At 26.0% G+C, this 26,291-nt stretch overlaps 1 protein-coding gene and 2 long non-coding RNA genes across 7 annotated transcripts in view; 2 read left to right on the top strand and 1 right to left on the bottom strand.

The window, feature by feature from the left end:
• The first annotated feature begins 1,359 nt into the window (after positions 1-1,359).
• LOC135926397 (uncharacterized) lies at positions 1,360-2,863 on the top strand. Of its 4 annotated transcripts, none has more exons than XR_010571853.1 (8): positions 1,360-1,736; positions 1,779-1,847; positions 1,908-1,944; positions 1,993-2,034; positions 2,083-2,124; positions 2,173-2,214; positions 2,263-2,391; positions 2,436-2,462. It is a non-coding gene; the product is annotated as an uncharacterized LOC135926397 (long non-coding RNA). The 4 variants fall into 4 exon arrangements; XR_010571852.1 differs by lacking the exon at positions 2,436-2,462 and adding an exon at positions 2,594-2,863 and having other exon boundaries at positions 1,361-1,736; XR_010571854.1 differs by having other exon boundaries at positions 1,821-1,847; positions 2,263-2,513.
• Positions 2,864-3,614: 751 nt separating this feature from the next.
• On the bottom strand, positions 3,615-7,631 carry LOC135926842 (uncharacterized). The gene is made up of 5 exons (XM_065462773.1): positions 7,396-7,631; positions 7,072-7,144; positions 4,268-4,435; positions 3,812-4,165; positions 3,615-3,769 (listed from the first exon to the last, which is right to left on the bottom strand). The coding sequence occupies exons 1-5, from the start codon at positions 7,629-7,631 to the stop codon at positions 3,641-3,643; spliced, it is 960 nt and encodes a 319-aa protein (XP_065318845.1). The 3' UTR covers positions 3,615-3,640.
• Positions 7,632-10,376: 2,745 nt separating this feature from the next.
• LOC135925856 (uncharacterized) overlaps positions 10,377-26,291 on the top strand; it is a 16,149-nt gene continuing 234 nt past the window's right edge. The window contains exons 1-7 of one of the 2 annotated variants that reach the window (XR_010571747.1): positions 10,377-10,547; positions 10,617-10,669; positions 25,340-25,400; positions 25,450-25,543; positions 25,597-25,734; positions 25,808-25,916; positions 26,169-26,272. This is a non-coding gene — a long non-coding RNA (uncharacterized LOC135925856). The remainder of the gene's footprint in view (positions 10,548-10,616; positions 10,670-25,339; positions 25,401-25,449; positions 25,544-25,596; positions 25,735-25,807; positions 25,917-26,168; positions 26,273-26,291) is intronic. The other variant, XR_010571746.1, reaches the window with a different exon arrangement.

Raw genomic sequence — 26,291 nt, 5'->3', positions numbered from 1 at the left:
TGTATTAATAAATGTTTTATTATTAGTAGCATTATCTAGAGTTATATAAAAATTTTTATTATCCATATTATAATTTTTAATTATTTTAATAAAGGCTTTAAATATGTTATCACCTGAAAGTTGTTCATATATTGGAGCAATATCCAAAATGTTATTTATTTTAAAATTACCATCAATAAAATGGGCTGTTAACCCTAATAAAGGAACCTGAGTTGGGCTTGTCCAAATATCAGATGAAAAATTAATCTGACTTTTATTTTTGGATATTATATCTTTTACCAACTGTTCTTTTTCTGCAAATGTATTATACATATGCAATTTAAGAGTATTGGAGCATATTGATTTTATAGAAGAATCAAGATCATTTATAAAATTTTTAAAATCAGGTAAATTAACAATTTTAAAAGATAAATTATTATTAATAAATAATTTTAGTAAGTTATCTTTATAATTAATTTTTTTAGATAAAGAAAAAGGTGATATAGGCTTTAAAAAAGTGTCAATTTTATTACTGTTTTTACAGAGATGTGAATGAAACCTATTATAATGATTAATAAGAGGCGATGTTGTTTTGCCTTTGCATTTAATAATGCTCTTGCAATGATTGCAAGCAGCCTTTTCACCATGGAGTTGATATTGATCCCATATAATCGCTCTTTTTTGTGAAGAAATTTTGTCAACATCAACCATAACCAGTGGCGTAGCTACGGGGGTGGTTTTCGGGTTTGGACCCCTCCCAGAGCAAAAATTTATTTTTAGATTATACGTTCAAAAGACTTCTAAGTGGTGACTTTATATCAAATAAATACCAATAATATTTATATTTTTCTGGTTTTGATGTTTGTGGAAGGATATTATATTACTATTGAAATTATTCTGGATAGTATTATTATAAAGTCATTGAGAATAATCTACTAAATTATAAAACAAATTAAAGGGGATCTGGGGGGCGAAGCCCCTCAGGCTTTTATATGTATGGACCCCCTCTAAGGAAAATTCCAAGCTACGCCACTGACCATAACTATTTCATCAGAATCATTCTCCTCTAACATAATTAGGCTAGCTAACAATATTTTATTATAAAGATATAATATATTTTTATATACCTTTGGTTTGTATATATTTTTATATACTTTTGGTTTATGTAATTTTTAATATAATTAATTTTGAAAAAATACGGGAAATTAATAAAATTTTTGCTAGTCTTTTTATAAACACATCACCTGTCAGATTGGCAGGTTATCAAATAGATATGACAAATGTTAGATTTATTTTAAAAAAAAGCAATTTAATAAATATTACGAATAATTCGTTTTATTCGAATCGAATAAATTATTATTAGTATTCGGATAAAGAAATAATTTATTATTCGTATTCGTAATTATTCGTATTCGTAATTATTCGTTTCTATTCGAATTATTCGAATCGAATATTCGATTTTTTTTTTGAATAGGCCTAGCGCGTATCGTGCCGCATGATATACTTTTTTTTGTGTTTTGATGTTTTGTCGCGTGACTTTTTGCTAAATTTTGCTTAAGCTTAAAATTTGTATGCTCAATTTAAAAAGCTGATTGCTCAATAATATATACTTTATATATAAATATTACCTTATCTTTTACATTTTAGAAAATATGATAGTTATAATACTACTATGTATTACAAATGCACCAAGCCATAATGTGTGGGTAAAGGGATATTTAAAAACAATATCTTTCTTATATCCAAACAATGCACTGGTATATTTTTTGTTAATCTTATATAAAATAATCATATTATAGCTCTTGCCTGCTTATAAAGTTTATCTAAAATATTTTCTCCAGCATCATTTGAGACCATAACCAACCCAGGTAATATATAGAATATATTACTATTATGCTATCTTGTTAACCTGGAAATTTTCTTCTTAGAATGATATAATCCATTCAGGAACTCCAACTAATCAAGGTAAATTTAAAATATGCTATCCTGTTAACCTGGAAATTTTAATCTTAGCATCACTTAATATAATCCATTCAGGAACTCCAACCAACCAAAGTAAATTTAAAATATTCTATCTTGTTAACCTGGAAATTTTAATCTTAGCATCACTTGATATAATCCATTCAGCAACTCCAACTAATCAAGGTAAATTTAAAATAAACTATCTTGTTAACCTGGAAATTTTAATCTTAGCATCACTTGATATAATCCATTCAGGAACTCCAACCAACCAAAGTAAATTTAAAATATGCTATTTTGTTAACCTGGAAATTTTAATCTTAGCATCACTTGATACAATCCAATCAGGAACTCCAACCGACCAAAGAAAATTTAAAATATGCTATCTCGTTAACCTGGAAATTTTAATCTTAGCATCATTTATAATCCATTTAGGAACTCCAACCAATCAAGGTAAATTTAAAATATGCTGCTATTTTCTTTTATAGCCATTGAAGATTATTCAATAAATCAATTAATTTTTTTAAAGCAAAATGCCCAATATAAATTTATAAAATCTAAATTTAATAAAAATTTACTATTTTCTAATAATTATTTATATTCTCAAAATAGAGAAAACTATTATATGTATACATAGATATTTATTAATTATTAGGTTTTTACCTTCAATTCATCACATCACACTTTATCAATATTATGATCATGCTGTCAAAATTTTCATTTTTTAATGCTTTTTATATCAAATTTACACCATTTTATATAATATTGATATGCAAAAAGTAATTACCCTAATTTTATATATTAGTATTGAAATACAAATTGCAATCATTATTTTATATACCACCTATTGATATACAAATTTAATCATCATTTTATATACAATTAATATTCAATTGCAATATATACAAATTTTTATACACTACCATCAATATAAAGTCTTAATAAATATAATTTTATAATTGATATGCAAATTGCAATCTTTATTTTATATACTTTCATCAATATATAGTCTCAATAAATATAAATTTATATACTATTGATATATAAATTGCAATCATTATTTTATATAGCATTATTATACAATTGCAATCATTTTATATTTATCAATTACAATAATAATATTTATATATACTATTGATATAATTGCAAAAGTAATAATAAAATTGTTAGGCTTATATTTCATTATTCTTACAACATGCATGCTTATTCATAATATCATATTATTTATAAGTAATGTTGTTAAACGGCTCGATTTGAGCCGATTTTTAAAAACGGCTAACTCAATATTTTATCCGAAAAAATATTAGGCAAGCCAGCAGACCTTGCTCAGAGGTAGCATAAAGGTTTGGCATCTATTAGCTAAATCTCAATGCTTAGTCAATATTTTGCTAGCGAAAATTTGAGTTAGCCGTTTTTAAAAACTTGACTCAAATCGAGCCTTTTAACCAGGGATGCGAACCCGACAAAATTTTAGACCGGGTTCGGTTCGGGGTATAAAAAAAAAGTTGGGTTCGGTTCGGGTTCGGTTCAGGGAAATATTTTTGAACCCGGGTTTGGTTCGGTTCTGGTTCAAGAATTTTTGAGTTGATAAAAAAAATTCTATATTTAAATCATAATAAAAAACTAGACATAAATTTGATATAAAAAATTAATTTTTTATTTTATTTATAGGCAAATATAGTTAAAAATACAAAGCATATAGTCATGTATCAATTTTAAAAATTTTATTTAGACGTATTAGCATAATATCTTCCAAGAGTTGTTCACTCATCCTCGATCTATGTGGTGAAAGAATGAATTTCAAATGTGAAAAAGATCTTTCAACGCTAACCTATGTTAAATGTATTTATATGTGAAAATATGAAAAATTAACTTGGGTTGCAGGAACAGCAAATAAGATTTTAGATAAAATATATAATTCAGGGTGTTCCAGCTTAGCAGACTCCCAAAAATGCAAAATATTTTCCTTCTTATCTAATCTTATATAATCGCTAAATCCAGTAATTATTGTTCCAATACTTTTCTCAGCAATCGTTGGCCCTCTTTTAAGTATTTTCTCCTGCCTTTCTTTAAGTTGTATCAATTTCTCTAAATCATCTTCTTGTTCAATAACTTCATCGGAACTAATATCATCAGATAAAATTGGCGTTGTTAAGCTTTTAATTCGTCTCCATAAATTGACAAGATGTTTTTTCGCACAAATCTTATCATCATCACTAAGTAATACCTGTAATATTTAAGGATTTATATTGTTTATATTTAAATATTTCATAAAATAACAATTTTAATATAAATCTAAAATAATTAATTTACTAAGCTTTTAATTAACCTTGTATCTTGGGCCCAGGTATATGGCAGCTAAGAGAATTTCGTTCTTTATAAACCTTTCTTCTCTGTTCTTAAGACAAGAATATAGTAATTGAGCAAAATGGTTTGGATTTTTTTCCAGTTCGATGCAGCATCTTAACCATGCTGCATAAAAATCTGTTAGTGTTAACTGTTCAGATTGGAATTGTTTGTAAAAGAAATAAAAGAAAAGGACTTATAATCAACTATTACTATTTAAATTTTAATCAAATTTATTACTATATATCTTTTATCTAAAAAACATTATATATATATAAATATAAAGTTAATTGAACATATTAAATAATCAACTTAAATAGTTAATATATAAAATAAATAATATTCAAATTTAAATCAATCAACATTCCCCCTCTTCTACAAATAACGAAGTTTCTTCTCAGCAGTCATCGAGAGCTTGTTGTCCTAGAAGTTTTTCCTGTTTCGATTGTACTCGGTTTTATCTTGGTTAGCGCATAAGTCTCAAATGTTTTCGTAGGCTTGATTCTATCACGTAGGTTTGATAAAATCGTTTATTAGAGTTGCGTGAGTTTGTACGTTTATTGTAGGCTTGAATCAATCGCGTAGGTTTGATAAAATCGTTGAACGTTATCGTTGGTTTGATATCCTTATCGTATGTTGTTCACATTTCTCAAAATTGTTATTATCATTAATCCAGTTGAATATTGGAATTTGGAATAAATCGGAATATATAATTTGGAATAGTTGATCAAATCAAATGTATGAATAATATGCACGAATAAAATTTTGAATTTCGGAACAATAAAATATGTAATAAGGAATGATAATTTAAGGAATAAGGAATAAAATCCAAAATAAGGAATGATAAATGATTATTATATTATTTTTTAGGTGTTAAGTTAATCATAGCGTTTTATACTTTTAGCGTTTTATGCGTTTTATATTTTTAGCGTTTTATATTTTTTGCGTTTTACATTTTTTAGCGTTTCCATATTTAATTAGTAGCGTTTTAATACTTAATTTATTTTTATTTATTTTCAATCTCCGAGGTTAAAATATGCAAATATTATGCACATTTCCCTCTCTTAAAAAAAATTTTAAATTTCACACAATATTTTTCTAAAATAATGATGTTTAATTTTTACATAACCTTTTGTCTTCAAAAGCTTTATTTCAAAAACATTTTTATCATATTAAGTATTACTTATAAGGGTTATTTAAATCAATCCCTTTTAATTCATATGTTTTAATTACACTTTAATATCATTGGTCTCACAAAATAGAATTCATAACCTATCGTTCAACTTCCATATCAGTTCTTCCTAGGTTGTCACATTAGGTTAGGTGCTGGTTATCATATTCCAGTCCAACATCCAGAGCTGGGACACCATGAAGAAAGAAGCTTTTTGCATGAAAGAACGTGCTAAAATCTCCATAGATTAGGCATTGGTCATATCAATAGATTAGGCAGTCACAATAAATAAGGTAGTCATAATAGGTAGTCATCTCCATAGGTTAAGCAGTCTCCATAGGTTAGATAGTCATAGTAGATTAGGTAGTCACAATAGATAAGGTAGTCATAATAGGTAGTCATCTCCATAGGTTAAGCAGTCTCCATAGGTTACGCAGTCTCCATAGGTTACGCAGTCTCCATAGGTTAGATAGTCATCTCAGTAGATTAGGTAGTCACAATAGATAAGGTAGTCATAATAGGTAGTCATCTCCATAGGTTAAGCAATCGTCACAATAGGTAGTCATATAAATAGAGTCATCTCAATGGATTAAGCAATCGTCACAATAGGTAGTCAAATCAATAAATAAGGTAGTCATCAATTTCAAATTTAATTTAATTTATACTTTTTATTTTAATTTTAGGCAAATTTTCTATATTTTATTCTTTTTTTTTTTTTTTACAAAAACATAACAGGGCGCCATAAAAGAAACAAGAAGTTAACAAATATTTATTCTAAATAAAATTTTTTTACCTTTTATAATTTTGTAAATTTGGATAAAATTTTGACTATCGAAAAGAAAAGTCAAAAAAATTTTATTTGTCCTTATATCATCTCCAATATCGAACGACGAATTTGATAAGTAATTCGTTTACTTTTTATTTTTACTAAAGAATTCAAGGTAAGGATATTTTTTAATTTTTTTTTAAAAACTTTTATCATTTAACTTTAATTTAAAACGAAAAACGTACCACCGTAACCGGGGCACCATAAAAGAAATAAAAGAAAGGACTTATAATCAACTATTACTATTTAAATTTTAATCGAATTTATTACTATATATCTTTTATCTAAAAAACATTATATATATATAAATATAAAAAGTTAATTGAACATATTAAATAATCAACTTAAATAGTTAATATATAAAATAAATAATATTCAAATTTAAATCAATCAACAGTTTGGTTACGATTTTTAGCGGTTTTAAAATTTCAACAATCGTTATTATCTCTTTCCAATCTTCAGTCAATCAGATTCTGTAAAAAAATCTTCGATATTGGGTTTTAGTAAAATCAGCCTTTCTAACATATCATGGGTTGAATGCCATCTGTGGCAATCTAACACAGGCTTAGGGAGTTTCATATTTTTTAATAACTTTTGGTAAGTGGGATGTCTTAATTTTAAATTTAGGCTCCTAGCTTTTGCAATGGTTTCCACAATAGGTGATAATTTTATAACATCTTGAAGTGCCAGCTGAAGTGTGTGCACACCGTACACTATAAATCGGATAGGATATAATAGTTGATAAAAAAGTATTTTGTATATCATCAATATCATATTTATATACATTTACATCCATATTTTCCTCATCTGCTGATTCACTCCTTATATCATAATCAGTTTCAGGTTGCAGGAGCTTTATAGCTCTTAAAAAATTACAACCATTATCAGAAGTAATTGTGTATATTTGTTGAATATTAATTTTAAATTTTAGTAAAGTTTTTAATATATTCTCTTTTATATATTCTCTTTTATATATTCTCTTTTATATATTCTCTTTTATATATTCTCTTTTATATATTCTCCTGTACATCTCTCTTTCAGCTCTACAATTCCAAGAGTCCTCAAATTTATAATGGACTTTGATATAAATTGAATATTTACACCAAGAATTGACCTATCTAGTCGTTGAACTGCATCAACTTTTAAACTTATTAATTTTCCTTCTACCTCTCTCGATATTTTGTCTCTAATTGATTGGGCTGTTTTATTAATAGTTCTGGATAAATTTTCTTTGTTTATAACTAAATTGAGCCCAGATAGGAGTGGATTTATAATTCTTTGAAATCCCGAATCTTCAATAATAGATAAAGGCCGGCCATTTACAGTAACAAGTTCTAGTATAGAACTCATCAAACCATTAGATGATATATTTATACTTATATGCTTTTTTGAAAAAAAGGTTTCTATATTAATTTTAGGTTTTTTTGCCAATAACAATTCCTGATATTTGGTTTTTTCATTTAAAAAATTTAAATATTCATTGTTGTGATTTCTTTCCAGGTGTCTTTCTAAATTTGACAAGTGATTACCAGACATTTTTACTTTGCAATATGAACATATTGATTTTTTTTTCTATTTTATTAAGGGTAAAATGCTTATCAAATATGACTTTATCTTTAATCTTAAATCTATAAAAAGAGAACAATTTTTTTTAAATAGCAATGATTTCAGAATTAAAAAAGAGATATTTATAAATTTAATTTCATTTATAATATGCACTTCATTAATATCTTGTAAAAATTAAACTGAACCAAAAAAAAATGATTAGCATATATAAATTTTAAAATCATTTTAATAAGTTCACAAAAACTGCCCTACATTTAACAATTTTTAAGTTAGATGTTTAGAATTTTTTAAATTAACAATATAATAATTTTTACTTTGATTTGTTAACCATTTTCTTCTAATTAATAATCTTTAAGAATAATAAGATAAAAATTTAAAAATAAATGGCGTAAATTAATTCAATTGTTTAAAATTTTTTAACACTCCAATAGGAATCGAGAATAAATTTAAAAATGGCATAAATGAATTAAATTGTTTAAAATTTATTAAGACTTCATTTAATTGGAAATTTGAAAATATAATATTTGTATTTACATATATTAATATATGATTTTAAATAATACACTGAACCCGATTGAACCCGGGTTCAAATAAAATTCTTGGGTTCGGTTCGGGGTTTTGGAAATTTTATAAATGGGGTTCAGGTTCGGTTCGGGTTCAGAGTTTTTTTCTAAAAACCCGGGTTCACTTCTCCGGGTTCGGGTTCGGTTCGAATCCCTGCTTTTAACAATATCTTAAAGTAATATTTAAGTAATCAGAATGAATAAATACGTATGATAAATAGATTTCCTAGTAAGATAAGTGACTCAATGATATCATTGAAGTGACTAGAAACCTCTAACAAAATAAATCTCATATTTATAGGGATAACAAGTATAAATCCCTATGATAAAAATTTTATTAATGGAGTTCCTAGTAGGAAAAGAGATTAACATATTCCCATTAACCATTAGAAATCTAAAAAAATTAAAATATGAGTAAATCTGATATTTATAGGAATAATAAGTATAAATCTCAACGATAAAAATTTTATTAATGGAGTTCCTAGTAGGAAAAGAGATTAACATATTCCCATTAATCATTAGAAATCTAGAAAAAAATTAAAATATGAGTAAATCTGATATTTATAAAAATAATAAGTATAAATCTCTACGATAAAAATTTTATTAATGGAGTTCCTAATAGGAAATGAGATTAACATATTCCCATTAATCATTAGAAATCTAGAAAAAAATTAAAATATGAGTAAATCTGAATAGGAATAATAAGTATAAATCTCTTCGATAAAAATTTTATTAATGGAGTTCTTAGTAGGAAAAGAGATTAACATATTCCCATTAAGCATTAGAAATCTAGAAAAAAATTAAAATATGAGTAAATCTGATATTTATAGGAATAATAAGTATAAATCTCTACGATAAAAATTTTATTAATGGAGTTCCTAGTAGGAAAAGAGATTAACATATTCCCATTAATCATTAGAAATCTAAAAAAAATTAAAATATGAGTAAATCTGATATTTATAGGAATAATAAGTATAAATCTCTACGATAAAAATTTTATTAATGGGTTCCTAGTAGGAAAAGAGATTAACATATTCCCATTAATCATTAGAAATCTAGAAAAAAAATTAAAATATGAGTAAATCTGATATTTAGAGGAATAATAAGTATAAATCTCTACGATAAAAATTTTATTAATGGAGTTCCTAGTAGGAAAAGAGATTAATATATTCCCATTAATCATTAGAAATCTAGAAAAAAAATTAAAATATGAGTAAATCTGATATTTATAGGAATAATAAGTATAAATCTCTACTATAAAAATTTTATTAATGGAGTTCGTAGTAATATTAACCATATTGTATTATATATAATATTGAATTATGAATAAATTATATTAAATAGATAAATAATATTATAAATATATAAAATATGTAAATAATATTATAAATATATAATATAAATTTTACTATTTTAATTATATATTAATTATGTAAATAATATTCATTATTATATTATGATTACATCATATTAAATATTATAATTATATATTACTAAAATTTATAATTATATATTACTAAAATTATATTAATACAATTTATATATTTATATTTATATTAAATTAATTTAATTACTTTAAATATTATATTAATAATATATTATGTTAAATATTACAATTTATAATTTATATTACAACAATTTATATATTTTTCTTTATATCAAATTAATTTGATTACTTTAAATATTATATTAATAATATATTATGTTAAATATTACAATTATAGATTTATTAAAATTTATATTAAATGATTTTAATATTAATTTTATAATTATATTAAATATTTGATTAAGGTATTTATTAAAATTTATAATGATATTAAATATTTGATTAAGGTATTTATTAAAATTTATAATGATATTAATTTAATATTAAATAATTAAATAGAAAAAACTATCTAATCTGTAAAAGTCAAATTTTTGATATTTTTTTAAATCTCTCGCTTCAAACTTATAGGGGCCATTTTGACAGCCATTTTAGCTTATTTGTCTTTTTGATATTTTTAAGAGTATACCCGAACCGTAATAGCGGCCCATAACCATTTCATTTTATTTGTTTAACACCTTATGAACTGGATGAAGATTTATTTTATAATATCCATTATATCATTATTTCATTCGGCTTACTCTGCAGCTCAATGTATAATATAATATTATTTATTTTAATATAAATAACTTCAAAATAATTTTAATATTATAAATTAATTAGATAGAAAGTTCATTAGACTGACCGAACAAGAATATACTGTTCTTCCTTTTGATGTACTTACAAGTTATATGTTAAATAATTTTACATTAAAATTAAACTTAATAATATTTTTTTTAATGAAATCATGTTAATAACTTCTTGACAAGTGATAGATTTGGGTATATAGATATATAAATGTTAAAATTTGCTATTACTCATGCTGCTATAAGATATTTTGAGATATAAATAGCAATGCTTTTAAAGTAGTGTGGTATATTTCTTATGATTCTACTTATATTAAAAAAAAAGTAATGTTATTAACTTCTTGACAAGTGATAGTAATTTGGGAAAATTTTCTATTAGTCATTATATTGCTGCTATAAGATTTGAGATATAAATAGCAATGCTTTTAAATTAGTATGCTATATTTTTAAAATAGTAAAAAAAAGTAGCTAATTCTATTGCTATATTTTTAGTAGATACTAAAAAATAACTATTTACTACTTAAAATAAAGTTAAATATATATATTTAATAAAATAAAAATTATTCAAATCCTTTTACTTTTGTTTATTTATTTAAATTTTGCAAGATCACACCTTATTTAAAAGATTTAATTTAGATAAAGGCAAATGATCATTCTATATAAATGAGCAGAAGGGGTGAGATTTTGGACTCCCTTTGATTTTTAAAAAATTAATAAGCAAAAAAAGTTAATGTAACTGAAATTCCCAAAATTTTAGACTCCTTAATTTATTTTGGGGGATTTTAGGGTTTAGATTGGCAAAATGATGTATTTTTATCATCATATCTGCCTTCATTTTTAAAAACTACATAATTGTAAATTACAAATATAATGTCAAAATTGCTTACAATGATTATACTTTTGGATATAAATTTTTTTTTGTTGTTTCTCCAATTTCAGGCAATTTTATTTAATATATGGGCCATTCCATGTCAAATCAATCAAAATGGCACATTTTTGGCCAACCCCTTTTAAAATTGTTAAAAATTTCTGGAATTATTTAGATAGGTATATAAACGAGAAAGCCGTTTATTTTAGCTCGCTAGCACACCTGGTTCCTGACATATAGGGGTTCAAAAGTGCAAAAAAGAAGCACTTTTGAACAGATTTTTACAAAAATCTTCAAATAAAAATTTGAAGATTTTTGGTAAATTCTTTAAAAATAAAATTTTCAATATATATATTTTTTTTATTTTATGTTAATGAAAATATTTTTTTTGAATAGGTTGTAAATGTGAAAATTGGTCATAATACCGACTGCATTTTTTAATATTTGGAATAAGTAATAATGATTATTTTAAAAATGTTATGTCATAATTTTAATGTTTTATATTTAATGTAAACTATAAAAGTGACAATTGTCATAATACTCATCTCAGAACCTTTAAAAATAATTATAATTAAAAAAGGCTAGTTGAGCATGTTTTGAGATGGTTTCAGTGATTGTAAAGTATATAAAGGTGACAATTGTCATAATACTTATTTCACATATGTTTTAATTGAAAATAGTGAAAAATGATTATTTGAAACATGAATTAATATTTAATGTGTAAACTATAAAAGTGACAATTGTCATAATATTCATATCAGAACCTATAAAAATAATTTTAGGTATAAAATAGGCAAGAAAAATTTTTTTGAGCATGTTTCGAGATGGTTTTAATGATTTTAAAAATTGCCACAATCGTTATTTTTGAACTTTTTAAAGCAAGTAGATAAAAATTTATTAAATATAAAATTAAATGAGGATGTACCATAGAAAAGTGACAATTGTCATAATCGTTATTTTTGAATTGAATTTTTTTGAAGCAACAGAGTAAAATAATAAATTGTAAACATGTTAAATTGAAATTTAAATGTGGATGTACCATAGAAAAGTGACAATTGTCATAATCGTTATTTTTAATCTTTTTTGATTTGTGAGGTAGTGCCAAAAGATGGGCTTTTGTAGGTCATGGTGTGATGGTTAGGATGATTGAAGAAGGTATTTCCTATTTTCAAATTGAAGTGTTCACAGATTTCTATTAGTTTTTTGCCATTAGTGTTCGTACTTTGTACTAGAGTGGCGTTCCCGAGGCAGGTAGAATTGTTAGGCTTCCCAACCGAGGCATTTTGAAAATAGGAAATACCTTCTTCAATCATCCTAACCATCACACCATGACCTACAAAAGCCCATCTTTTGGCACTACCTCACAAATTGATTTCTTTGTAATTTCCAACAATATATTTAAGTGGGTGAAGGACATCAAAGTCATCAGCAAACTGAACTTCACCTTATTTACGGACCATTACCCACTAGGATGCGAGCTAAGGATAAAAAATACCATTTTTCCAAACCGAAATCAACATAGCCACCTTAACTCTACACACTTCATAATGAGGAAAGACTTGGCACAGCTGAATGATCCGGTTATAAAGGAAGAGTTCATCACCAATCTAACAACATGGAGAAACACCCAAAATGGCATGATCAATCCTAATATAACTTGGAAGGATATGAAACTAAGTTTATCAAGCTGTATGAATTCATGCTTATTAAGACCACGAATTAAGCGTAAAGAATGGCTATCCCCTTCAACAATACAGATAATTAAAAACTTAACAACAAATATCTCCTATAACCAATATACTAAACACCACAGAAGTTCATAACTCACTGCATAAGAACAGATAAAAGATATTTTATTGCCAACTTATCTAGATCCATACAATATAGCTTTGACAACAATAATATTTACAAGGCTTTCCAATCTCTTAAGTTACTCACTACCTTTAAATCCAATCCTCTACCAAGATTACACATTGAAAATAATAAAATTATAACGGACCCCAGGGAACAATTAGCGATATGGACAGACCATTACATGAACCTTTACAGAACAAGGTGGCCTAAACCATTATGTGACTATCCTTTCCAACCACCTAATCGGAACCTGAACAGAATAGATATAATAAATGCCATTAAAAGACTAAAAACCCATAAAGCAGCCGGAATCGATGGGATTTTTGCGGAACTTTGGAAGATAGATGCTGATTTAAGTGCTAGTCTACTGCTTCCCCTCTTTAATGAGATATGGAATATTGGCAATTTCCCAGAGGAATGGATGACATCGATAATACTTAATTTCCCTAAAAATAAGAACCCGACTAGCCTGAAGGACTACAGAGGAATTGCACTGATCCCAGTTACCCTAAAAATGTTCACGTATATTATAGCCGTCAGGATTAAACCAATCATCGATGGAAACCTCTCAAACGCCATCACATCATATAGGAAGGGCAGGAACACGACGGAACTAACCATGGCGCTTAAGGTTATTCTGGAGAAAGCTAGAATGCATAAGTCCCCAATATTTGCCCTAATGATTGACCTAAGTCAAGCCTTTGACTCCATCATACAGCACAAGATCTGGCCCTTACTGGAAGACATAGGAATAGATAAACATCTGATTTCGCTTATAAAAATAATATACGATAATCATAACGTGATACCACAACATCTGAACTTAAAATCACAACCATTTAAGGCCAACAGAGGGCTGAAACAAGGATGCATTTTATCACCTATGCTATTTAATGTAATAATGAACGATATTCTGAATAAATCCTTCAAACAAGAATATGCTCTTAACCCTCGATATCTGAATCAACAATATGATAATAACATACACAACTCTCTAAATTTTATATGCTATGCCGATGATGTATGCAATTTCACCTTTTTTCACCTTTTCGTAAAGCGACAAAACGTATAAAGTTAATAATAATTCGAGACTACGGGACGATACTGATTTTTTATAAATATAAATAAAAAAAACATTAAATAAATGTATCCCACCCAAATTTATAAATGGGGGTTTTATTTGTTGGCCTCAATAAAACAATTATTTTATTCATTTTTTTTATTTTATATAACATTATTAATTCCTGATTTTTTATTTCAAAATATAATAAACAAGTGAAAATAAAAATAAAAGGAAAAAACAAGAAAGTTAAAATTAAAAAATTTTTTTTTTTATATATAATGCAAAATAAAAAAAATCTCAAAGATATTCTAAGGAGCATTTTTTAATCGATTCTTATACTTGATGATATTTTAATTATAAAGCTTAATCGTACATTGTTAAATAATGTGATATTTTAAATCTTATTTATATAACCTATTTCATTATAAAGTTATTGTTTATATTGAAATTTTAATAAATAAAAATTCATATATATGACTGATTTAGATGATAACAATATAAATAGATTTTTTGTATGAATAGTATAATCAGAGGGGGGCGTATTTTACTAGATATATCCAAATAGTAGTTTCTAAGATCTAAAATTGATTTAAAAGATTAAAGAAAAAATATTTTTAAATTTGTTCCCAAAAATATAATGTTTATATTGATGCATCTTTCTAGTTCAACTCCATTCCGGTTGGCTCAAAAAATTTAACATATATGATACTATTATCATCTGCCAAGAGCTTTAAGTGTTTCCCAACAAGATCATATTAACCTAATTTAAAAATAATGGATATGAGTAATGTGATAATTTCAAAATATATATATTAAAATAATTTCAAAAGGGAGTTGAGAATTAGATATGTCACTTATCTATGGTACATATTCACTGAAATTTTAATTTAACATGTTTACAATTTATTATTTTACCCTGTAAGTTAAAAAAAATTAAATAAAAAATTAAAAATGATAATTGTCACTTTTCTATGGTAGATCTCCACTGAAATTTTAATTTAACATGTTTACAATATATAATTTTACCCTTTTGCTCAAAAAAAATTCAAAAAAGATTAAAATAAACGTTTATGACAATTGTCACATTTTTATGGTACATCCTCATTTAAATTTTAATTTAACATGTTTATAATTTATTATTTTACCCTTTTGCTTCAAAAAAATTTAAAAAAGATTAAAAATGGCCATTATGACAATTGTCACTTTTCTATGGTACATATTCACTGAAATTTTAATTTAACAGGTTTAATATATATTTTTACCTATTTGCTTTAAAAAAATTTAAAAAAGTTCAAAGATAACAATTATGATAATTGTCACATTACTATGGTACATTTTCACTGAAATTTTAATTTAACATGTTTACAATATATAATTTTACCCTTTTGCTTCAAAAAAATTCAAAAAAGATTAGAAATAACGAATATGACAATTGTCACTTTTCTATGGTACATCCACATTTAAATTTCAATTTAACATGTTTACAATTTATTATTTTACTCTGTTGATTCAAAAAAAGTTCAAAAATAACGATTATGACAATTGTCACTTTTCTATGGTACATCCTCATTTAATTTTATATTTAATAAATTTTTATCCACTTGCTTTAAAAAAGTTCAAAAATAACGATTGTGACAATTTTTCTCATTTTTACAATCATTTAATCATTTTTCTCTATTTTCAATTAAAACATATGTGAAATAAGTATTATGACAATTGTCACCTTTATATGCTTTACAATCACTGAAACCATCTCAAAACATGCTCAACTAGCCTTTTTTAATTATAATTATTTTTAAAGGTTCTGAGATGAGTATTATGACAATTGTCACTTTTATAGTTTACATTAAATATAAAACATTAAAATTATGACATAAAATTTTTAAAATAATCATTATTACTTATTCCAAATATTTAAAAAAAATGCAGTCGGTATTATGACTAGACCTGCAATTTTATTCACGCCGGAACAGCCGCCGATTTTTCTTATGGCGGCGGCGCGGCGTGTATAATATTTAGAAATTATATTTATATATTAAATTATTATTATTTAAATTTGAATATTAACATTAATATAATATAACATGAATTGTATTCTATTGCTTTATATAATAGAATAGTGTATATCATTTACATTCATTCATACACCATATTCATTTCGGCTATATTAATTATTTTTATGGATTTGCGCGTTTTAAACCACCCTATATACAATTATAAAATAACAACTCTCTCTACTAATCAAAAATCAAGTTATGTGTGTAAGTACTTTGGAAATCTTATTTTGAAGAATGAGAATAAGAAAAGCACGATAATGCCTGATTATATTTATTGTGAACCTTGTTTAAAATTGGGGAAAAAAGATGAGGAAGATTCGGATAAAAATAATCCATTTTCACAGTAATTTATTTTAATTTTAGATTTATATATATATAATTTATATTTTAGTTATGATATCAAATGTTATAGCAAAAATATAAGTACGAGGAACCTTTCTCGTCACTTAATGTGCATAAAATATCAGAAAAAACTAATAATAATAAATCTATTCAAACTCTAAAAATGTTTCTAAAGCCAACGCCAACATGTAGCAAGAATATAAAAGATAAAAAGTGGCTCTTAGGTTAGTATTAATGTTTATTAATATTCATTTTCAACATGTAGCAAGAATATAAAAGATAAAAAATGGCTCTTAGGTTAGTATTAATGTTTATTAATATTCATTTTAAATTTTTAACTGGTTTGTTAAATTAATTTTATTAAGCTCTATTTGTTCAAAACAACTAAATTTTTTAGTTTGTTTTGTCAGCTCTTATTTTGAGAACTTTTTAATGTAAAAACTTAATATATAATTTATTAAAATAATTATGTAAAACTTTAAAACAACTAAATTTTTAGTTTGTTTATTGTCAGCTCTATTTTGAGATCTTTTTAATGTATATTAATATATAATTTATTAAAATAATTATGTAAAACTTTAAAACAACTAAATTTTTATAATTATGTAAAACTTTAAAACAACTAAATTTTTAGTTTGTTTATTGTCAGCTCTATTTTGAGAACTTTTTAATGTACAAACTTAATATATAATTTATTAAAATAATTATGTAAAATTTAAAACAACTAATTTTTTAGTTTGTTAATTGTCAGCTCTATTTTGAGATCCTTTTAATACATAAACTTAATGTATAATTTAAATTTATTAAAATAATTATGTAAAACTTTAAAACAACTAAATTTTTAGTTTGTTTATTGTCAGCTCTATTTTGAGATCTTTTTAATGAATGAACTAAAAATATATTTTATTAAATTATGTAAAACTTTATTTTGAAAGTTCAAAACTAAATCAAATTTTTTATTTGTTTCTCTTTTTTAAATATCTTTTTTCTAATAGGGCGAAATTATGTTTTGATGTGCTGCTTAGATTTATTGCCATTTGATTCTATAAGCAATAATGGGATGACAGATTTTCTAAAGGTTTAAAATTTAAATAAAATGATTATTAAAAAATGAATTGCCTAAAAAAATAGAAATATAAGATAATTGATTCCTCATCAGAATTGCCTAATAGGACAACTATTAGTCAAGGAGCACTTAATGATGTTTATTGTTCTAAGGCACATGTTTTAAACCTGATTGATGCTGGTCCAAAATTCTGTTCCATTACTTATGATTTATGGACCTATCATTTCAAGCGGCGAAATTATATTACATTTAGTCTTCATCATTTAGATGAAAATTTTGATTTAAAATATTTTACCCTGGCAACCCGAAATGTGACTCAAAAGCATACTGGGGAAACCATATTATCGGAGATTGATGGTATCGAAGAGGAGTTTCATTTAAAAGCCAAAATAATACAAATGGTAACTGATGCAGGGGCAAATGTCAAAAGAAGCGTCAGATTGGGGGATTGTGAGCATCATTTATGCTTGGGCCATGGACTGCATAATTTGGTTACAGTTGATGGCATAAAAAAAGTTGCCAGAATTGATAATCTCCTTAAAAAAATTAGAGAAATTATTTCAGCCCTCAGATATCGAGTAGCTGATTTGGAATGTGAAATTGAAGATGAGCATCGTAAATGTCTCCAGTCAATTTATGAGACAGGTCATATCTTGGATATTGATGATTCTGATCCATACCTTGATGACCATTTTGATAACGAAGCGGATAATAGAAATGTCATTACACCAACCAATCTATATAATACAAAAACGTTAAAATTAAATTGCCCTACCCGCTTGCACAGCATATTAATTATGCTAGAAAGTGTTCGTAGCGTGAACAAAAATCCTATTAATAATGTTTTGAATAAAATAGGAAAACAATGTTTAAAACTTTTTAATAATGAATGGGATATGATTGACGAGCTTTATGCCGTATTAATTCCATTCCGAGAGTCGGTGGAATCTAGTTCGCAGTGAAATAGAAACCCACATACAGATCAATATATCTGATTCCTCAGATATTATTTGTTTAAAAGAAAATATGCAAAAAAAGCTTGACCATAGGTTTCCCATTACTGAACTTCAAGTTATTTTATATTTTTATTAATAAAATTATATTTTGAACATTAGATATTAGCGACTCTCCTTGATCCCAGATTTCAAAATCTGAAAATTGTGTCAGAATATTTAAATTCAAAATCTTCTACATAATTGCAATTTTTAACAAGACATTTAAAACTTTTGGAAAATGATAAAAATGCACAAAGTGAAATCCAAGTTGAAGATAATGGGGAGACTTCCAGTTCTTATATCGCCAAAATAGCTCGTAAACATTCCATTCTAGGCAGTGATTATAACAATATAAATAATTTAGAACAAGAATGCCATATTTTGCTAAGCCAAAATAATATCCCAGAAGAGGATGCATTAACCTTTTGGAAGAAAAAGCAACTGGAACTTCCTAGGCTTGCTAATTTAGCTAGGAAGGTTCTTTGTATACCTGCAACCAGTACACCCAGCGAAAGAATTTTTTCCATTGCTGGATTAATACTCAATGCAAAAAGGACTTCTTTATGTCCCACCAATCTTGATAAAATTCTATTTATTCATGATAATTATAATTTAGCTAAATCTGAATTCTGATTTATTATATTTCTTACTTAATATTTTGTTTGCATTCCAAATATATATTTGTTATAATAAAAATCAATTGAATATTACTAATATGTGTTGTTTATGTGACTCTGATCTGAGTGAAAATGCAATTCCTTAGTCTTTTTCTGAGAATGAGAAAATACATGAATTTAAATTGAAGTGAGACAGGAAATAATTTAAGAAATAAACTATGTTAACAATGTGTTAGAAAAGAGCGCCAAATTATAAAAAAATGTACATTGATTTATAAATTAAATTTATTAAAAAAAGTTTTTTTAATAAATATCGCGCCGCCGCCGCCGACAATTTAGTAGGCGGCGGCAAAATCGACGCGCCGCCGAACGCCGATAAAAATTTTTAAAAAAACCGCCGCCGTCAATTAAGACATCGGCGCACAGGTCTAATTATGACCGATTCTCACATTTACAACCTATTCAAAAAAAATATTTTCATTAACATAAAATAAAAAAAAAATATATATCAAAAATTTTATTTTTAAAGAATTTACCAAAAAAATTTAAGATCAAAATTTCAAAAATGTTTTATTAAAGATTTCATTACAAAAGATTTTATTTTATTATAAAATTCTAAAATATTTTCTCAAAATTATAGAAGATTTTTTTACAAAAAATATTTTTTATTTTGCTCAAAAATCTTCTTTGAGCAAGCTCAAAATTTTTTTTAGCGAAAAAATCTTCGCATTTTTTGATCTTCAAAAGAGCAACGATCTGTGAAAATTTTTGAATTTTGAGCAAATGTTAAACCCTGCTTTGGAATCTGTAAAATTTTTAAAATGCTTATATCTCAAAAACTATAGTAAAAAAAATACATCTTATTGTAGGTAAAAGAAATCTCTAAAGGGCTATCGAAAAAAAAAAAATAATGCTTCCTGTATTTTTAAGCAAAAAAGGGAGTTTGTTTTCGAAATTTTTTTTTGCTTTTTATTTAGACACCTTTTATAAATTATATACAATGTCAAACTTTTCCGAAATATACAATTTTACCAAAAATTTAAGAAATGGCGCTAATGGTTGAAAAATATTATATAAGAAATGTGATAAAATTTTCCAGTTCTGACCCCCCTTCCCCTCCACGATCTTACATTTTTTAGATCTCTACTTTGTTACTATAGCGAATGACTTATTAGCTCGATAATGTATAACAGCTGCAGTCAAAACGGATAATATATATTGCTACTATAGCGAATGACTTATTAGCTCAATAATGTATAACAACTGCAGTAAAAACGAATATTTTATTAGGCATATTATCGATTATATTTTACAAAATAAACTGTTTAAAACGATCTCTCTTTCTGCGTAATATTTTTAACTTGTCCGTTCAGATTAATTTTAAATAATTCAACCCATCTGCAGCTTATTATTTTATCCGGGATTTGGAAAGTGCAAAAACACATATTCTAGGTGCAGATCAATTAAAATTTTATTTTATATCCAGATGGATGTACCATTTATTAAAATGTTGTGACTCATTTAATCTACAGAAGCATGCTTATTATCGCGTGAATTTAAGAAAGATTCTACTCTGGATGACCCCAAAAAATTTACCATTCAATAGATATTTAATATGCTCTTCATGCCGACAAAAATTAGCAAACATTCCTTATACTTCAAATGACAATGTAGATATTGATTCTCCCCCTCATATAATTAATCAAGAGGCTATTGATTAATATATCCCTACAATCAATAGGGGAATCCCTCATTAAGAGAAAACGCTTATGTGAAAAGAAATATTCGAAGAAAAAAATATCTAGAGTAAAAAAAAGCTTTAACGACTAAAATTATACCATTATCTTCATCAAATGATAAAAAATTCGATGAAATTCTAGATACATAAAAAATTAAAAAAATTATATGAAAGATATTTAGTATTGGAAATTTGTTACATTAAGTGTCTGATGGGCATTTACCTACTCTACTCCTCAGTTTAATTTGTATATTTATTAGAAATTCAAAATTTTTAAGTATAAAAAGTGAAAATATCCGGTTATTGATAAGTTAGCAGCAAAATTTTAACCATAATCCATAATTTCATAAATCGCTATCTATTTTTTACATCAATTTTTGGAGTCGATAGTTTTGACATATATATATTTAGCAAAGGTGTCTAAATAAAAATCAATAAAAAAATTTCGAAAACAAACTCCCTTTTTTGCTTAAAATCACAGGTAAAGCTTAATAGGTAAACTGGAAGTTAATGGCTCATATTGGCGCCAATTTTTATTGTTTTTTAATAGCTCTTTAGAGATTTTTTTTACCTACAATTTGATATATAATATTTTTTTTTACTATGAATACTTTTTGAGATATAAGCATTTTAAAAATTTTACAGATTCCAAAGTGGCTCTTTTTTGGACCTTTGAGCCCCTATATCTCGGGAGCCTTGCTAGCGAGCTAAAATAAATGGCTTTCTCATTTTCTTAACTATCTAAATTAGAGATCTGCTGTTAGGCCCAGTCCGTACCTGGTCCGAACGGCTTCGGGCCGGAATCAAGCCTAATTCTATTTAAAATTCGGGTTAAACCCGATTATTTTAAAAAGATTCGGGTCGGACCTTGGAATTTTTTTTAAATATATCGAAATTTATCAATTTTATATTGAATTTTTTATGTAAAATAAAAATATTTGATTTTATTTATTGAAACTAAACGACATATAACATATGCCTTTTATTTTGAGTAATTATATAAATTAATTTCTATATTTAAATAAATTCGAGCCGGGTCGGTAAATTTTTTTTTAAAAAAAATCGGGTTCGAGCCGGGCCGGCAGAACTTTTTAAAAAAATCAGGTTCGGGTCAGGCCCGCAAAACTTTTTAAAAAAAATTTCGGGCTGGGCCGGGCTTGAAAAATTAGGCCCGATGCAGATCACTAATCTAAATAATTCAGGAAATTTTTAACAATTTTAAAAGGGGTCGGCCGAATCGTGATCGATTTGACGTGGATTAAAAACAAATTTTTGGAAATAATAATGCCTTTAATTTTTATAAAAATTTCAGAAGACATTACTAATCTCCTCTTTTGTATATATAAAAAAAATCAGTTTGGGACAGCGTATACATGAATGGGGGTAGGAGCAGATTGCATCCTTTTTTGAAGGGGGTAGGCGGCTTTAATGGGGGTAAGATAATTTGGGGGTGGGGGTTATCTATCAAATTTTGAGATCAAATAGGACAAAATTTATTTGCTCTAAAAATTAATCTTTTATTTTAGACCTATTATAATACAATTCATCAACCAAATCTATATATTGCAAACAATCATAGACGTTATTTTCCAAATAAAACTTTCTGCTATCCTTACAAATGTAATTTAAAAAATTGAAGGGGGTCGGGTTGAGAATCGACTTTTTTTGGTTGATTTGATATGGAATTCACCATATATATAAAATGTGGAAACCCTGGCTATGCTATCGTCTCTTCCAGGATATTCATTTTTTGCCAGAAATTGAAATTTTAATTTGCATAAAATATCTACATGAAATTATAGATTATTGTTAAAATTTTTACATTTTATACAATATTTTGAATTTTTATTAAATATACCACTTAAACTGAGGGACAGTGGGAGCAAAATTATAACATTCCAATATTAAATCTCTTGTATAATATTTTTATTATTTATTTTTATTAATGATATAGAAATACAGATAATCAAATTCATTCCATTTAAAATTTAGTTAGAAATATAAATAATTATATATTTAAATAAATTTAAAAGATGTTCATCTTTATGTAATGTGTTCATCCGGTAGCAGCTGAAGGACTAACTATATCTAAATTTTGTGCTCTATGAACTAATTTAAAAAAATATAATAAATTAAAAGTCTGCAATGGTCTGGTTTTTGGCCCAAATTTTAAACTTCCTGCCCAACCCGCCTATAGATTAAAAAATATACCCATCCGCCTATAATTCTTTACCCGCCTGCCCTTTAATCTTAAATTTTTTACTCACTGCCCGCTTATTTATAAAATTTTTTTTAACCCAATTAATATGCCCATTCTTTTAATTTTTTTAAAGCTATTACCAAAAATGATTCAGTTTCTACGCTACACCCCTAGAATTTAAAATTTAGAAAATTATAAATTTAAGCATTATAATAATATTCAATTTAAATTACGGGTAAGGTTTTTTTTGATCAAATAAAATATTTATGAAAAAAAAAATATTTAATATTTTTGTAATATTGCAAAAATTATAATGAATCCACATTTTCTAAATTCAAACACTTTCTTCTTTGTTCTAAATACCTTCCAGCAATGCTAAATTCTCATTCAGAAGAAGCAATAGTTGATGGGATTGCGAATATTTTTCTAACTAATCTTTTTCTTGTCGTTTCCACCAAATTAGGATATCCGTTTAAGGTATATCCCTTTTATCAAATGAGATCTTTAAACTTAATAAATAAATAAAAGTAATTTAAAATCTTTATTATTTCTTTGTAATTGTAAACTAATGCCTAAAATCTTCAATTCAAACATGTTAGATTTAAATATTTTGCTATGTCATTAGGTACGGTGCTCTCCTCTGTAACAATCTCATTCACTATCTGTTGTGTTTAATTTTGATTATTCAAACCGCGTTATATTTAATTAAATTTTTTTTGCTTTTGGGGAAACTGAAATTAGATTTTCATCCTCTTCGATATTATATTCTTCCATGCAAATCAAATCCAACATGTTTTGGATTTTTACTACATTACTTTCTTCCGAAGACAGCATCCTTAGTTGTCGGAATGTATTAGAAATGTTAAAATTTTATGGAGCATATTTTTTAAAATTTTTACTTAATGATTTTAAATAACAAAAAAGTTGAAATTTTTTAACCTTCCGGTCCATTCTTTAAAATTTTTTAGACCGCCCACTCACTTAATTGGGCGGGCTTGCTAAAAATCCGCCCGTTGCCGACCTTTAATGAGATATCAAAACGCAATTGATGTACAAAATGTTATAGAGATATTAGAGACTTCATTGACATTGGGAAAAATGAGATATATAAGGCATTGTAAACTAATAGCGTGAAAATTAATCGAAATAAATTTTTAAACGCCAGGCTAGGAAATTAGTAAAAAAATTTTATTGAACAAGCACACCATCTCTATAAATGGCAATGTAACTTGTGCAATATCTTAAATACCGGACTTTGCAGATCTCCAGTCTAGATGTTGGCAAATATAAAATTAATATAATAAAATTTCAAAATATTAAAAAGAGTAACACAAAAGTAGAGTGTTACAAAAGGAGCATGTAAGATACGGAGCTCGATTGATATTCTTAATTTTTCAACTGAAAACCCGAGATTTTAGCCATTGCTTCCAACCTTTTGTAGTAACTCCATGCCCAATTTACCATTCTCGTTGTCTTGGTTGAAGGGAGGAATCGGGCGGAACTTTTAAAAGTGGAAAGTTTTGATCCTTTAACTTGCTGATGGTGTGCGTGATGAGGGCAGGGATTTATTTAAATACCAAGAACGTGTGAGAAGTGTTAGCCCTATTGAGAAGTTAACTCGGCAACTAAGAGTTGGTTGAAAGTGGTAGGGTGTCTATGTGAAATCGATCAGGCTTTTGGACCTCTTTTAAATCAAATGAAACTTTTAATGTTTATTATGTTGTGAGGATCTATGCAATTTAATATTTTAGCCCCTAATTCAATCAGTTTCGATATGGCAAAAAATGACGTCCTTTCCAATTCGCCAAAACCGATGAAAATAAAGATTAATCATTATAAGTCCTTGAATCCTTTAAAATAATTTAATTTTTTTAAACCTCAAGTGTTTTTTCTTATTTCCCCTCAAAATAAATTCCTTTATTTTGTAGACATTTTAGCTTGTTCCTACTTATTTTTTTAGAGTAATAGAGCCTCCGCCACTCTTAAGACTACAGCACTGGATATATTGAAAGAAACATTGGGTAGTTGATAAACAATATAATTTTTTTTTTAAATATTAAATTCTAATAGGCGCAAATTCGAATTGATTTTTGTTTTATCCCTAGGTCTCGACACAACCAACTATAAGACCCTGATGTATTGATACTAATCCGTCGGGAGATTGGTTTATTTATTAGATAAGATTACACATTATAAATGAAAATTGTTGTACTTTAGCTGAAAACAAAAAAGGAACAAATACTCAATAAATAATACACTTCGTTCCGTGTCACCTTCACACGAGACTCCTTAAAATAATAAGAAAGAAAATATTTGCCCTCTAAATCATATTATAAAGAACACAAGTCAAAAGAGGTAAAATATCTCATAATATAAAAGCTAGCGAGTTCAAATTTCGTTTTTCTTATGTCTAACTAATATAATACAGAAAGAGATGACTGAGAGGCGCGCAATTTGTGTCATATAAAAGGATCATGATTCATTAAAAAAAATGATTAACAAGACTGTTAATTTTTTTGGAAATCTGAAAAAAATAAGTACGCCATAATTTATTGTATAAGCAGGATTGGGCTTAGTTAAAATGATTTTTTTTTGTTTTACCCAATTTTAATAAACATTATAATCTTAGTTAAATATATTTTAAAATAAAAATTATGATAATTAAAAAATAAAAATAATAAATATTTATACACTAAAATATTCCAATGGGCATGCACCAATGAATTGAAATATCAAGCGATCGGCACACTTATTCCAATTTTTTACTAACTTAAATATATTTTATATAGATTAAACTGCAAGCCATAATTAGCCTAATTATATCGTGTTATACTCTATCTATTTTGGTTGGTGAATTCAAAGAAGTGCGGTTGATAAATGATATAGAAAACAAGTTAATATTATATTATACT

Source organism: Gordionus sp. m RMFG-2023, chromosome 3 (genome assembly GCF_954871325.1).
Source record: "Gordionus sp. m RMFG-2023 chromosome 3, tfGorSpeb1-WG-v2, whole genome shotgun sequence".
In the NCBI taxonomy this organism is placed as follows: domain Eukaryota; kingdom Metazoa; phylum Nematomorpha; class Gordioida; order Chordodea; family Parachordodidae; genus Gordionus; species Gordionus sp. m RMFG-2023.
Note: the sequence above shows the minus strand (reverse complement) of the source record. Positions and strands in the feature narration are given on the sequence as shown.